Below are 15955 nucleotides of genomic sequence, written 5' to 3' on the forward strand. Positions count from 1 at the left end.
GGCACCAGATCAGAAAATGTTGAACTAGGCAAAGCTGAGACAGATGGACAGTTCAAAAGCAGATTTCTAGATTAAACTCACTTTTCTTTGGAAAATTCTCTCCTCTACAGCATTAAGCCATGCACAAGGATGAATCAGCACAGGACAATGAAGACTATATGGGGAAAAGGGTAATGAATGCCCAGATGTCCAGACATTTTTAAGTCAAGGGACAGAAGACACCGTAACCCAGTTCTCATGTCACACTGCGGTTTCTGGGTTGCAAAGCTACAAGAGCACTTTTTCCCATGCTTGTTGTTTCTGATTTCAATTAACAAATTTTTTGTGATGTGCAAAACCAGAAACTCTGGGTTAACCTTAACAACAAACGATGCACAATTCCTGAGTTATCTCAGATTGGTTAACTAATAAATGAACCAGTTCACACAAAACCACAACAAAAATGTTACTTAAAAGCTGCAATGAGCAAGCTGGAGGAAATGTATTTGTCAAAGGAAATTGCCAATAAGCCAACATTCAATTGGGGATTACCTGGTTAGGATTTACTGAACTAATGCTGCCTTCCACTGAAGAAAAATAAACATCACAAGACTCCAAATCTTCTGTGGAAACATTCTGCTACTAAATAAAATGCTGAAATGTCATTAAGACAAAATAGGCAACTCATCTAGTCATAGGGAAAAAACATGTGCTTGGGTAATAGGAACAAGAAACCAATCTTGGTGCCCTGGAAGGAAAGAAAGAACACAGCAGTAAGGTTGCTTTTTCCTCCCTTGCCAGCCTTAAAGATGCTTCAATTAACCACGGGTAACACTCGCAACTTTAACACTAACCATGGTTTGAGATTCAGGTTAAGGAGGAGTCTACTTTGCATAGAACACAGTTGACATTGGTGCCAATATAATCCTTTACTCAGGAGTGGGGAATTATAGCATTCCAGGCATTTTGGCCTATAACTTCCATGATCCTTCACCATTGGCTATGCTGGCTAAGGCTCACAAGTAACTGGTTATAACATACAGAAGAGGTAGCATTCATGCCAGAGATGGAGAGAATGAGGCGTTAATTCCTGTGGCTTGTATCCAGCCTCAGGTTAAGAAATCAGTAATGTTAAGCCAACTGTTAAGTCAGCCCAAACTAGCATGCAAGGCACTACACTGGGCATTATGCAGCTGAAACTTTTGATTAAGATTTTATGCATATAATGATATTCAGAAATTAAGGCAGCACTATATTCCTCTTGTCACCCAAGCTGCATGTACAAAATTGCTTAAACTGCAACACTCCTTAGCATCCTTTAGCTATTCTGATGCATCCACAATTAGGGTGGTTAAAGAAAATATATGATTTTTCACACACACACCCATATTTTTATGTTTCTGAATGCCATCAACAGTAAAATGCTAACACTTTAACAGCTCCTACAGGGAGATTTAAAATAAACTCCCCCTTGTTTATGCCAAATATTCACTATTCATGTCTCTGCATGATCACAATCTTGTACTGTATTATTCTACTAAGCCCAAAACTCCCGGTTCTCACCAAAATGAGAGCAATCTATGGTGCATGAGAGTGCCCCTTTAAAAGTCTGCATGGAAAATCAAGTTTAACTCTCTATTAATTCCCCTTTATGTTGAAGAACTAATTAAGATTAAACTTTGGGTGTTCCCTATGAAACACACATAAATCAAATAAAAGTGCACAGGCTTATAGCCACACTGCTTAAATATGAGAGAAAGAATATAAACACAAGCAGAATTGCTTCATAGTGCCCTTCTTCCCAGTTTAAATGTTGGGTATTTTTCCATTAATCTCCAGCTTGTCAACCACGGTAAGCAGCTTTTAACATTTAACAGATTCTCAGGGACAGAAGTAGTAAACCAACTTTACTTTCCATAAAACAGAGACACAATGGAAAATGTTCTGCCTGGGGATTATAGTAGGATTGCTTTCAGTGATGTTCTGGCGTTTGCATTTCTTGTGAGTACTCCACTCAATTCGGCCCATGACATCATTCTGAGTTCTATGACAAAATGGCTGTGATCTCATAAGACAGAGACAAGTCACTAGGGGATGAAATTCTTGCTTTCCAGTACATTATAAAATGAGATAGATCTTCTTACAGAAAACCAGAGGACAACTATTTGAAGACTCTAGGGCCTACAGAAAAGAAATTTGAACCACAATCGCCTAATCCCAGAAGAAGGAAGCAGAAAAAGGAGTAATTAACTGAGTAAATTTAAAGACCAAGCCAAAGAAGCTGTTGCTTCAGACAAGTGTAAAATGAAATCATCAGGGGAACTGTCAAGGGTAATTGTCAGAGATTTGAGTGGGGTGGGGGTTAAGTAAAAATCTCTGATTTTATTCAACATCTGAACCTGATGTCACCTACTCTCAGCAAAAGCAACAGCAGCAGCCCCACTGAGTTAGCATGGCTTTAGAAAAGGGGAAAATGTCACCCAGAAAGTCAAACTAAATCTGAGCCAAAACCAGAATTGACCCCCCCCACACACACACACACAAGTTCCAACAGAACCTTAGCCATAATCTCAACATTTGTTTTTGAACAAGTGCAGATTTCTTTTGGAGGGGGAAGGGAAAAGACCAAGTTAGAATAAGCATATAGCCAATCCCTTGATATTGTGCATGCACAGGCTACAACAGGTAAAAACAAAAAACCCAAAACAGAATGAGCACACAGAATAAAACCATGTTTGGATATATACAGGGTTCTATATGCTGCCCTCTTCAAGGTTGGACCTGAGAAGCACCAGGCTGGGATTGGATTAAAGACCTGATTCCCCTGTATGACCAGGGGTTTGTCTAATGAATATAATATGAACTTAATTTGGCTGCACTTATGTCAAGTCCATATGTCCCTGAACACTTAAGCTTAAACAGTCCAAATAAAATAACCATTTGTTAGGTTCTTAAAAATTATTTTACTGTTTCATTCAAACTTCAGAATAGTTATTGCTAACACACAGCTGCAACAATTTTAGACCCTTTAGACTGCCCCATTCTACTGTGCAAGTGATTATCAATACTTTATTTTAAATGAATTCTTATTGACTGGAAATGAATTGGATAGGTTAAGCATGCTGAACCAGTTCCTCAACCTTTTTTGCCTGAAGTGGAACCAACCCAGAAAAATGTCACTAACAGTTAAACCTGAATTAAAAATCATTGCTATGACTTCATGCCCCCCATTGCAGCTGGAACAAAATTCAAGTAATCGAGAAAAATAAGTTAACATGTTTGGGTTGATCTTAGTTGTTACAAAACAGGGAGTAAGTAAACTGGTGGTTCAGAGAATAAAAGGAAGAAGCTACAAGGATAGATTGAATTAAAGGAAAGTTAATATGCATGGTTGTTCTACAAGGAGGAAACCAGGAAAGAAGGAGAATTGGGTAGCACTAAGACTCTTTAAATCTGATTTCATTCTCCCTGCCTTTCCAAGATTTTTTGTGCCTGAGTTACATGCATCTTTTGGGGGAACCAGAAGCAAACAACAACAACAAGGTTTTTTAATCTTCTACACTTGTAAGAGAAATTTCAGTAAGTGTGACCTGATGAGAAAGCTGCCCAGATGGAATCTTGTCTTCCATACAACCATGAATGGTTCAAGGAGCTGGTTATGACTCCCTCAAAAGATGCAAATGTCCCTCAGAGGTCAAAAGTCTCTTAAAAGTAAAGTAATAAAATAAAAAATAAAAAGCAGTTGTGTCATTACCCAACAGAGACCATGGCACAGTATAAGGTGGCCCAATAATTTTAGAATGACAAGGTGGTAAACTATGGCAAGTGGTAATTTAATAGTCCCTTCTTCCTGCTTGTTGTCTCCCGTGAAATAAACTCCTGCTTTCTTCTGAGATCATATCGGGCATACTGATCATACGCATGTGTCACCATCCCACCCACCCAACCTCTTATTCTAGTTATAAAATGGCATTCTGAAAAACTAAGTACAGTAGCTTTTCCCAAACTGGTGATCTTCAGATGCATGCTGGAGCTATTTGGATACTCTCAGGTTGGAAAAGAATGAAATAAGGGAAAGAGGGAAGAGTACAGGATGGAAGTTCTCTTTTAAGGCAAATATATGATACAGGAACTCCAGCCGCTGCAGCATACAGAATCAGAATACGTAGTTCAACAGTGATATCACTGACTGGCAGTGGTACTCAAAGATTTCAGCCAGGCATTTTTTTCTAGCCCTATCTAGATATGCAAGCCAGAGATCTTATGAGAAGCAAAAATGATAAAATGGAGGCTGTCATATTTCAGACCCATCATGAGAAGGCAAGGCTCACTGGAGAAGAGAAAGAATGCTAGGGAAAGCTGAAGGCAGAAGTCAAGGAAGATCAAATATGAGATGGACTGAGTCCATAAAGAAAGCCACCCTCTTGCAATTTAGAAAAACTGAGCAGGGCCATTGTGGACAGAACATTTTGGAAGGCTTCCATTCATGGAGTCTCCATATGTCAGAGACAACTTGATGGCACATAACAGCAACAGCATTCAGATATGCCAAAGAGTGAAAATCATACCTGCCACATGAAAAGCAGATGCTCTACCACTGAGCCATAGACCCTCCCAATGAAAGGCCCACAAAGAACTACTTTTATTTATGATTGTTGCCAAACAGAAAGGTGTTCATTTACATCTTTAAACAGAGCAAGGGAGGAACTGATTTGCAGAAAGTTTTTTTTAAAGATATGAACCAGGATGTTATATAACTTGCATATGAATCATTATCATCAGTCACATTTTTACATTTGTAAGCAGAAAATTTAGGAACCTTAACTTTTTCTGTGTTACTGGGCACCCAGAGGTCAATGTAATAATGGGCATTCCAGCAACAGAATAATGTGGATGAAAAATCCAATGCTTTGCAATTATTTAGATTCTACTAAAAGTGAATCTAAAGAGAGAAATGGTAACCTGTTAGGAGATGAAATCAAGTATATATACTAAAACTGAAATTAAGTTAAATTAATTGAAAAGGGCAAACATGGTGCGAAAAGGACTTTTGACTCAGTTATGCTCTTGGAAGTGCACAGCATTAGATTTGGGATACTATTGTGGGCTTGCAGAATGGGGGACAAACAAATCTCAATCATGGGGCACAATCAAATCTCACCCATGGGGCACAATCAGAAAGTTTCCATGTGAAATTTTCATCTGAAATGACTAGAAGCCATGCAAAAGCATCTACTAATAGGAAAGCACTGGGAGATTGCACTTACTGTATGAATGTGGCATCTCCAACAGGGTGACCAAGAGTACAGGTGTGCACTTGGTGCCTATCACGCTCTCTACCGCTCCTGCTTTTTTTATTTCAGATTTTAAAGAATTAGAACATGTTTTCAACTGGGAGGTTGCCCTGTTGCAAAGCAAAGCACTGCCCTCAAGCACCATGTTTATTTTGGTTCAAAAAGTTGGTCTGTTTTGCAGCATGGATTTAGGTCCCTGGATTTAATCCCAGCATGGATTTAAGTCCTCTGCATTTAAGTCCCTGGCCTAGTTAATTTTTTAGTCCCAGTGTGCCTTCTGGGAAATCAGCTTTCTGGTAACCAGCCACGTTCACTATGGCAGCCATGTTATGAGAGTGACAACAAAACTCTCTAAAAATGCCAAATGTGCTCACCAACTCAAAAAGTTTAGGGATTCTTGCATTAATGGGAGGGTAACTGTGAAAATGCAGACATGAATCTGCCTGACTGCATGTGGATGATCATACTGGCCTGAACAATGCTAAATGACAACAGCAAAGTCTGAGTTCTTCAGCACCCAGTGAATGAATTATTGATTTGCTCGTGACTAACCTGCTTACATATGATATATGAACTGTATGAACTTATCTTAAGAATAAATAGCAGCTGCATTAATTTGCATGGAGCAGTAGCAATACAATGTTATCACTGCTGTTTCCCATATCAATGCAACATGCAAGTGAAGTCTGTTTAACTTATGACTATGTGACTGTATTAAAGCAATCAATTTATGCAAGATTACAGGGCAGCCTTCACACCACATTTTGTACTTGGGTTCACATACCAGAGCACAAAAATACATACTGCATATCACAAACAAATGCAACAGATATGTGTGCCTGCGTGTAATTTGTTGCTTTTATTTTCCACGTGCACAGTGAATGCTTAAGTCCCATCCAGGTTTTAATAATGGCTGCAAGCTGAATCCACCAGTCTGTGTGTCTCCATCTCTCCCCAACCCCATTTCTCCTCAGTGAACTCACAACTTCACCAAACAAAAGAAAGCAAATATGCTCTTGTACCCATTAGTCTGCACTGCTCACCCTACTGAATGTTTCATCATAAAACAAAATCTTAGGTCCAGACATTAGCTGAAAGGCCAACTGGTCTCCTTTTCCATGTGTGCTTGGGCCAGCTGCTCAGATTATGCCTGCGTGCCTGCCATCTATCCTTTGTTCACTGCTTTCTGTCCCTCCCTTCCTGTGATTTTTAAACTATCCAAGACAAGACTCAAGTGTGTGTGTACTTTGTTTATACACGGCTGGCCTCCCAATTCAAGGTGGTCCAATTTAGGGACTGCTCAAAAATCTCTTTTAGCTAATCCCAGGCAAACTGGCAGGTCTTTCAGCAACTTCTGGAAATCCAGGGCACACTGTTAAGTCTCCTAAAAAGGAGAGAAGAAGAACAAATGGTCTGACTGAAGAAGTCTGAAATGAGAACTATTGTTAAGGAGAAAGGACCGCATTTCAGTAGATCCAGGGTAGGGCGGAGGAGTCATGCTCAGGATAAATGCCACGAAGGGCAACGGAGAATGGGGTCAGGGATGGAGGAAGATTGTCGATGCAGTGTGGATTTGTGACAGGAAAAACAGATGGTGGGGGAAAGGTATGCATAAACAGCACATTAGCTATGGCATGAGGGAAGACAGATTCCATTTCATATTCCTTAGTATAACACAGTATCACTTCATTTAGCTTCTGAGTTGATTTGCAAAAAGGAAAAGAACAGTGATTTTAGAACTTTCAAAAAAATAAACTGGAAAAATCTTAATTACTGAATCCCGTTTTGATGTCCTAACATGTGCTACGTACATGACCTAATATGGCCATTAGGAAGCCTAACCACCGAGAGAAATGTCTGGACTCTTGCTGCTGCTTCAGAAGCAAACTCCTCTGAGGAAGATTTCACACCTACACACACATTGATATTCTTTTGTCTGGTCCTGAACCACAGTTATGTATCACATATAAATGGCAGAACAGAGAAGAAAGGCAATAATTAGGGATCCAAGGAATAATTGATGAAGCGGGGAGAAAAGGTGAAATGAATGTCAAAGGGGATCCACAAACCAGAGTGAGACACGATCCAATGTGAATGAAGAGCAAACTATCAGCTAATTTAGATAAGGGAAAATTAGCTTCAAGCCATAAAGGCGTATCATTACCCACTAAGCCACTGAAGTGACGCAAAATTATATCCTGGCATGTTGTTTATGTCAGCATCACTGACTTTGCTCTGAGCCACTTTTTCAAGTCAGAACAAGCCTTACTAATTTATTGCAGTGCTGCAAACCTAGTTTATTAGCTGCATGATGTAGAGGACCAAGAAACTAAAGCCTATACTATCCGGTATGATCTGACAGTTACTACATTGTGGAACAGCTGAGCCCAAACATGTGGCATAAATTATAATGTAACAATTCCTAGCATTCCCTGGTGAAAGAGAATCATTGTTAAATCATTCGGGTCTGGGGTACAGATATACTGATAGTATATTCTCCCCCCTCCTCCAAAAGAACAAGATTCTAGCCCCATGGTTTCCACTATATTCCTCACACACATTCTATAATTCACAAAACTAATATATAATGTATAAATTTTATTTTAATTCATTTTGCTAACAGAGACTGCCCTTTCAATAAATACATTCTCAGAACACTTACACCGTAAATACAACAATAAAAATGTATCATGGTCAAGCAGTACATCAAAGCAATGGAAAAACAACCAATTTAAGCAGCATAGGAACTATTAAAAAATGAAAAGGCACAGGAGAACAGAGTTTTGTCTGAAGCTGAAAGGATAACACAGCCTGCCCAGGTATCATAGTGTCATACTGTAACAGGAACAAGATGCAATACGCCTTGGACTTGCATGCTCCCTCATTCCTCTCCCCATCTGGCATCCAGAAGGAAAGTTTTCAATATTTTCCCACTAACCATAGTAAAGGAGTGGGGAGCACATGAGTTCTGACCTACAGTCAACAAAAAAAAACATAGTTTATCTGAAGCCTCAGCTGGCTCAAGGCAGACCTCAGGGGAACATTTTTGGGGATGGAATTCAAAGAGTGACATTTTAATTCCCATTTAATGCTCTTGTTCAAATATCTCTTATCTCTCCCCCCCCCCCCCGGTATCATTAGTTCTGCTATATTACCCATTCTATTAAGGTGCTTTCATGCATATGTCGATTGTCTTTATCTTCAACTACCAAAATGCTGGTCAAGCACCTGTCAAATCCAAGATTCTCCCTAGCTTTAGCTAAATGCTCAACAACACAACAATCTACTATCCTCTGCATATCTATTGAGAAATACTTTTTCCCTGGGACTTACACACAGATAAGTGAGTATAGGACTGCAGGTTTATGGTGCAATCCTGTACACATCTACTCCAAAGAGCCATTAACCTATACCCTGTTAAAGTGAGTATGGCACTCCTGTTTAAGTGCACAGTCCTATGCATGCTTAGACAAAAATAAAGCCCTACAATGACCAGCATGCTAACGGGGGAATACTGGTGCTTATAGGACTTTATGGCATTTTTCCCTAAATATTTCAGAAAACAATATGAAGAGTATTTTGTAACCTTCTGTTTGCCCCAATAGTTTCCACTAAAAACTAAAGTAACATCTAAGAAATATGTAGACATGTTGATTATTTGAGTTTACATAATGTAATAGAGGGTTAGTGCCTGGGTTGTCTCTACATGGAAGCAAAATAAAATTACTCTTCAAACTACCTTTGAATGTTGGATTCAAGAAAACAGCAATAAGCCTGGCATGTAGAATATAAATGTTAGACTGGTTTGTCCTACCTTTTCCAAACTGTTGCTGTTTCACCAACAGGGCAAGAAAAAAACCTTTCCCTAAATGCAAAAGAGCATCCGCTGTTGCAATTCAGGTTTCCAAGAAGATGAAAGGCTCTCAAAGAAACATACTAGGGTAGTCATGCAATCATTCTAAGCACCCATGGAATTTTCAAATGGGAATTGGCCCAAGAATTTAAATATGCACAGAAGAATTTTAAGTTCTCCAGCAACTGTTATGGAAAAATGTAAAGACATGCCATGATCTAAAATGACCATTTATAATGAGGAACATCACTTGTGCAACATATTACAGGAATGATCCAGCATTTCCAGATAAAGTTTGTAATGCAAACACCATTTTGTATATATTTTATTTCAAGCTCTACAATAAGCTCCTATTTTCTGCTTTTAAATCTTTGAAGTAATATATTCTGTTCTCCATCACTTACTCTTGGCTAGAACAGAGATAATTTGAAAAACATAGTATTTCTAACAGTGGTTCTAGCAACCTACAATTCCAAGTAGAATCAGAGTCTAACAATATCAAAAACTGTACAGCTTCCCCACAGCAAAATGCATGTTTACTACTAGGAATTGTTCATATCTAAACTGTTTGTGTCTAAATAAAAACAATTTGCTGTAAGCTTCCACTGATTATTCATTTGGTGAAAAAACAGAAAGACATACCAAATATAAATTGGTATTTTCAAGGAAGGCATGTGTTCATTGTTGTGTGCATTGCAGTTGAGCAATCAAATACAGAATGGAATCCAAATTAGTACCCATGTGTGCAAGTAATAGGTTGTTATAATTGCAAAAGCTTCCCTGTGCAATTCAACTATACATTGTAAAATATGGGAGTGTGAGAAGGCTCTGTCTTAGATAAGAACATGGGTACTTCATGAGTCAATGATGTCAAACTCCTAGCTATTAGCATTAAGGTTTGTGTAGTTTGCTCCCCTCAAAAGCTGCCTTGGTAAAGATAAGCAGCTAAGCCTAGCAAAATGACTAAGTAGCAGTAATAAGCCCTTAACCTTTGTACATTGCATAAATGAGTTTTTCACTACTTTCCCCATTAGATGATGATGTAGAGTTGAACTCTTTCACTCCTCTCTGACCACCACTTTTCCAAGATTAGTAGATATATTCTTCCTTAGTAGATATATTCTTCCTCCTGGAGCTCAGTAACAATTTCAGTCCAAGCTTATGAAAAATTATTTGAACATTCTCTGTTTTCAATGGATATGCCTACCTATGCAAAGAGGTGGCCTTTATCCATCCCCCCTCACCGCAAGGCTAGAGTGCTTTAAGTTATCCTTAAGCCTATTTCTAGAAGGTGGGCAACTCTGTATGGTAAGCAGAAGTCAATAATCAGTGTTGATCTTCTAGACAGCAAAGATGGGTAACTTTGTCTGCATGATTTTTAACATATAGTTATATCCTGTCCTTCCTCCAAGAAGTTCAAGGCAGCATGAATTGTTCCGCCCTGTTCTATCTTCACACCGCTATGAAATATGCTGAGCTGAAAGAAAGTGGGACTAGCTCAAGTTTTACATCTATTATTCATATGCAGTGATACCATGATTGTTGTTGTTAGTCGCAAAGTCTTGTCTGACCCAGCACAACCCCATGGACAACATTCCTCCAGGCCTTCCTGTTCTCCACCATCCCCTGGAGTCCACTTAAGCTCACACCAACTGCTTCTGTGACTCCATCTAGCCACCTCATTCTCTGCCGTCCCCTTCTTCTTTTGCCATCTATTGTTCCCAGCATTAGGCTCTTCTCCAGGGAGTCCTTCCTTCTCATTAGGTGGCCAAAGTATTTGAGTTTCATCTTCAGGATCTGGCCTTCTGAAGAGCAATCAGGGTTGATCTCCTCTAGGACTAACCGGTTTGATTGCCTTGTGGTCCAAGGGACTCACAGGAGTCTCCTCCAGCACCACAATTCAAAGGCCTCAATCCTTTGGCACTCAGCCTTCCTTATGGTCCAGCTTTCACAGCCATACATTGCAATTGGGAAAACCATAGCCTTGACTATGCTACAGGTGAAGTTTTCAGATAACGTCTCCTTCTTACTTCAATGTTTTGAGCACCTTAATGAGCTGGTTCCAAGGGTCTATACATCTTTCAGCAAAACAGTTAGTGTATGAATTACTTCTGTTAATACCAAATTAAATTAATGACAGAACACTTTCCATATTTAAGCAGAAAATAGTCTTCATCATTCCCCATGCTGACAGTATAGGATATTTTTCTGTCTGAACGTGTATAGAACATGCGTAGGATTGTTGCCTAAATAAATTATTACGAAAGTGAATTCCCATCTTTAAAATAACACAGAAATAATGGAGAAAAAATAAAATGTTAAGTGAAAATCATGTTAAATTAAGCATGATAGCATTTCTTAAGTCCCAAGTCCCAAAACCCAGCCCAAATTAAAAAGTTTGTCAAGCTTTGCAAGAGAAGTTCAGGTTTGGAGTCTTATGGTCCCCTCATGTAGTAAAGGAGCTTCATAACTGTGCTATGGGACAACTGCAGTTTGGGAGGGTCCCTGTAGCTTCAGTAGCATAATAAAGTATATTAAATGTGACATAAAATGATTGCTAGAAGTAGAAGGAAAAGAAAAAAAGAGAAGGGTGGGAGGCAGGCAGCTGAAGACACAAGCTCACATAAGTTTAAGGCAGTAATTCAATACTGTTAATTCTTCATCAACCAACTGCCCACTGACTCATTGACAGAAATGAATGGAGGCATCTCAGTTACAAACTTGCAAGCAAATAAAGAGGATTTAGTTTCCGTTATGTCAGAACAATACTGGTTGTGGAGGAGGCAGGCAAGCAGGAAGGTGGAAGCCCTTGTTTTAAATCAAACCGAACTGCAACAAACAGATTTTTGGATGTGCTTTCTCTTTTTATTTCCCTTTTGAGTTGCTAAGTGGTATCTACATACAAAGTCTTCAAAAATAAAGGGTCACTACTCTCTCTCTCTCTCTCTCTCTCTCTCCCCCTCACACACACACACACACTTCACAATAAGGTTAGTGTCTCCAATACAGTTGCATAAACAAATGGCTTTTTCAGCCAAAAATACTATTTTTGCTTTTTTTTAATTGTGTTTGCCAGGGATGAAGACACACCCCATTCTTATGGGGGGTGAATTGAACAGACCCTTTTAGAAGCATATTCTACTTAAAACAAGCTTTAAGAAAGGAACAAAACAACCATGCCCAAGAAAACTGCTCTCTCTCTGAAATTGACAATTTTTGCTGCCAGCATGCCATTTGGCTAGGGAACAAAAGCCACCAGTTCCAGCATCTGCCTCCCTCACACGTCTAATCTGCCAAACACATTCATTAAAAAAGACAACTCTTTCCCCCTCTACATACCCAGCCCCTCTATTTAAGCCCTTTTCCACCCATTTCCAATTGTATTTTATTTAGAAGGAGTCCCACCAATTTGCACAGGATCTCACTTCCATGAAACAGCACTGAAAATCACAGTTTCTTAAAACCATCCCGTGTTTAATACTCTTTTACACACAAGACTGTGACGAGGGGGATACAACGTGAGGATACAGATATTTAACTCTTTATCAAAGTTCCTGATGGTTCTCTTCAAGCCAAAATGTATGCGAACTCAGAGAAAGCAGCTTGTTCTTCCTTACAAGCATATGAAGTCACCTTACTGAAGCCAGTAAGATTTTAATTAAAAATACTGGGGGCAGAACCCGGTTGCTTAGGCATGCAAAACAGGTTCACGACGATCGCACTATGGCCACTCCCCCTTTCTAAGGCTGTACGGTCGATTCCACGCTTAACCATAGCTTAAATTCTAAGTTTAAAGGAGGCTGGGTTGCGAGAGTCACCTGAACACGCAACCAGTGCGGAAAAATAGGCAACAGCCCAGGATCTACTGTAGAATCACAAATTACAGAGAAATAGACTGTTGCTAGAGATCATCCTGCTGGGAAGTAACCTTCAAAATTTTAAGGTACAAAAATCAGTCTTTACTGAAACAGGTCTTTCTTGTAACAAGCTTAAAATAGCACAGGACGAAATAAATAAGTTATCCTCAGTAAAGTCAGATTTCTGTAAATACCATTTTCAGTCATACCATCTCGATTTGCCCGCTTGTGACAATGAGAGAGGAAGGTAGACTGGTGTGGAAGAGAGAGCCGCGGAGCAGGCGAAATTGCGACTGACAGAAAGCAGCACGTGGAGAACACGAAGATGGGGGATTACAGGGAGAAAGAAAGAGGATCGGGTTTTGCACTTGCAAAGGAAATCTGCAAAGCGGCCTGGCCAACTAGACTAAAAAACCAATGCAAGAGCCATTTGCTGGGGCTCAGAGACAGCGGTTTGCAAGGAGGTGCAGCAAACCAACCGCGCGCGCGCGCGCGCGCGCGCACGCACACAAAACACGTTAAGAGCTCCGCACTGATGCCCGAGCAGAGACGAGACCAGTGGGTCGCCCTTGTCTAGCGGCTTAGGAAAAGGGCTCCTCCTCCTCCTCAGATTTACGAGGGCAGCTGCAGCTGCTTCCTTAGAGCCCGCTCCAGCGAGACCTCGGCAGGAGCTGGCGGCGGCGGCGGCGGCCTTGGCCGAGCAGCCCCCCGCCCGCTTACCTGCCAAGGTCTTGTGCACCGTGTTGCCCATCACTCCCCCTCCGTCCGTCACGCCGCGCAGAGAGGTTCGAGGCACGAGGCTGCCGGGGCGCGGAGCTGCGCAGCGCTCTGAAGCAGGGCCATTGACGGACACAGCGAGGCGGGGAGAGGGCCGGCAGCTCCTGCCGCCCGGGCTTGGCTCGGCGTTTCCCCGCGCTCAACCCGGAGGAGCACTGAACCAGCCACGCCAGCCAGCAGCAGCGCCCCGAGCTCGCCGCGGCCGGAGCCGCCTCCAAAGGGCTGGCGGAGGCTCGGAGCCCAGCCCTTCTCCCCGCCCAGCCGGGGCGGAGCCGGCCGCGCACGCATTGTTTGAAAGTTGGCAACTGCCCGCCTGCCTGAGTGGCATACGTAGGGCGGCATGGCCGGGGGCTGCCGCGCTGAAGCGGGAAGAAGGGGCGGCGCTTCTGGCGTCACAATGCGGCCGGCTTGGAGGCGGCGGAAGAGGGAGAAGGTGTGCCGCCGCTTTCGGGGAGCGCCTCAGAGCTGCGGGCAGGGTCAAAGCTAAGCCCTGCCGTTTGTATTTGAATCCAGGGCTCCGCCCCAGCACTAGTTATTTATTTGTAGGTAGGCTGGGGAGGGGGTCCAACTCAGGCTTGGAAAAATGCATCGCGAGCCCCGCCCGCAAGGAACGCATGACGGCGTCTGAAAGACGCTGAAGAAAGGCAGTAGCAGCGGTGTTCTTGCTCCCGTGTTCAAAGGGGAAAGAAAACGAGAAATTTGGGGCAAGCCATACGATGCCTGGCGTTTGCGAGGTGGCGGGAGCTTGGTGGATGCCCCGCTTCATGAGTGCGTTGCAGCCCTCTCGAGCTACATCGAGCATAGGCAAGCCTCATTATATGGATTTTTTAAAAAGTAGCCTCGCATTCCCTAAAGAGAAGAGGACCCCCTCCCAAAGTTCATATGACTACATCATCTGCTCACTTTTCCCACCCCCCTCCCCCATCTTTTTAAGTTGCCTCGTCTGGGAACGTCGAAAGTTTGCATAAAGGGAGAGGATATTGTTTGAGTAATAAAGGTATTGGAGCAACATAAACGGTGCAAGTGTTTTCAAATGCACCTGCTTCCAAAACGTATCTAAGCATGCCGGCTGCAGGCTGCTTCTGTACAAGGCTCGCCCATCTCAGTCACTAAGCTCACCTGATCTGCTCACCGACCACGCAATAAGTCAGGTCATACCCTTGGTAGCCTTGTGCTAGATCCCCGTCTTGACTCCTTGGCTGACATTAGCAGACTAGGGAACATCATACCGAAGCTGTGCGAAAACAAGCACCTTTATGCCTTGCCTTTCTATGACTCCCCAGAGTAGATAAATGGATCACTCTGTATTTCCTTCCCCAATCTGGAGCCCTCGGGATGTGCTACATTGCAGTTCCCATAATTCACATTGATGGGGAGATGCTTCTGCATGTATGTCCTACTGGTGGGTTTCCCAGAGACGGTTGGTTGGCCACTGTGTGTGCAGAATGCTGGACTAGATGGAACCATGCAGGCTTACAATGAGAGGAGTTGCATCCAAGGCATCTAGGGAGATCCAAGCTGGGGAAGGCTGGCTCAATGGCTTCCCTTAGGGCTATTCACACTAATGCAGCAGATGTGCTTTCTGTTTGGCCGGTGCCTGTAATATGATTAACACTGAGATGCTTAAAAATGCACCTCACATCAGGAATTATCAGCAATTTAAAATGTTCAGCCAAATCTGACAAAGTCGCTTGTTGATTATGCCAGGCAAGCTTTGATTATGCAATCAGCCTGCCACATTCATGGAAATTTAAAGGAGAGGGGGGCATTTTACCCTTGCTGTGTTTTCCCTCCCTCTTAAATTTCATCAAGAAGGAAAAGAATAATTACACACTTTTTAAAATTAGGGGTGCTCGGAGCTTTCCATTTGTAAGCAGTTCCAAAGCATGTTAACTTGGATAATACAAAATCTATTTTGTTCTTTGAAACCTGCATGGTATTAGGAAACATATAACTCATCCATCTTAAAAAAAATAAAGATACCAATTCAACTAGAATTTGCTGGTGTGAGTTTGTATAAGCAAACTGTGCCTGTTTCTTTCCACACCTACCATAAAGATCTATTCTATTGGATGCCAAACATGAATTTAAAAAAACCAAAAGAACAAACATTAACAGTTTACTGTACATGTCAGTCTATTATCAAACAAGGGAGGAAACATTGCTATGTGTTAATTCATCATCCTATCAATTGT

General features: G+C 41.6%; 1 protein-coding gene across 1 annotated transcript in view; it reads right to left on the reverse strand.

The window, feature by feature from the left end:
- The window catches only part of NEURL1B (neuralized E3 ubiquitin protein ligase 1B), a 57496-nt gene extending 43613 nt beyond the window's left edge, over positions 1-13883 (reverse strand). The window contains exon 1 of the mRNA XM_044454452.1: positions 13704-13883. Coding sequence (XP_044310387.1) covers positions 13704-13734 — 31 coding nt within the window. The 5' untranslated portion in view covers positions 13735-13883. The remainder of the gene's footprint in view (positions 1-13703) is intronic.
- Positions 13884-15955: the final 2072 nt, after the last annotated feature.

The sequence above is a fragment of the Varanus komodoensis genome, unplaced genomic scaffold, assembly GCF_004798865.1.
Source record: "Varanus komodoensis strain SLA01 unplaced genomic scaffold, ASM479886v1 scaffold7_3, whole genome shotgun sequence".
In the NCBI taxonomy this organism is placed as follows: Eukaryota; Metazoa; Chordata; class Lepidosauria; order Squamata; family Varanidae; genus Varanus; species Varanus komodoensis.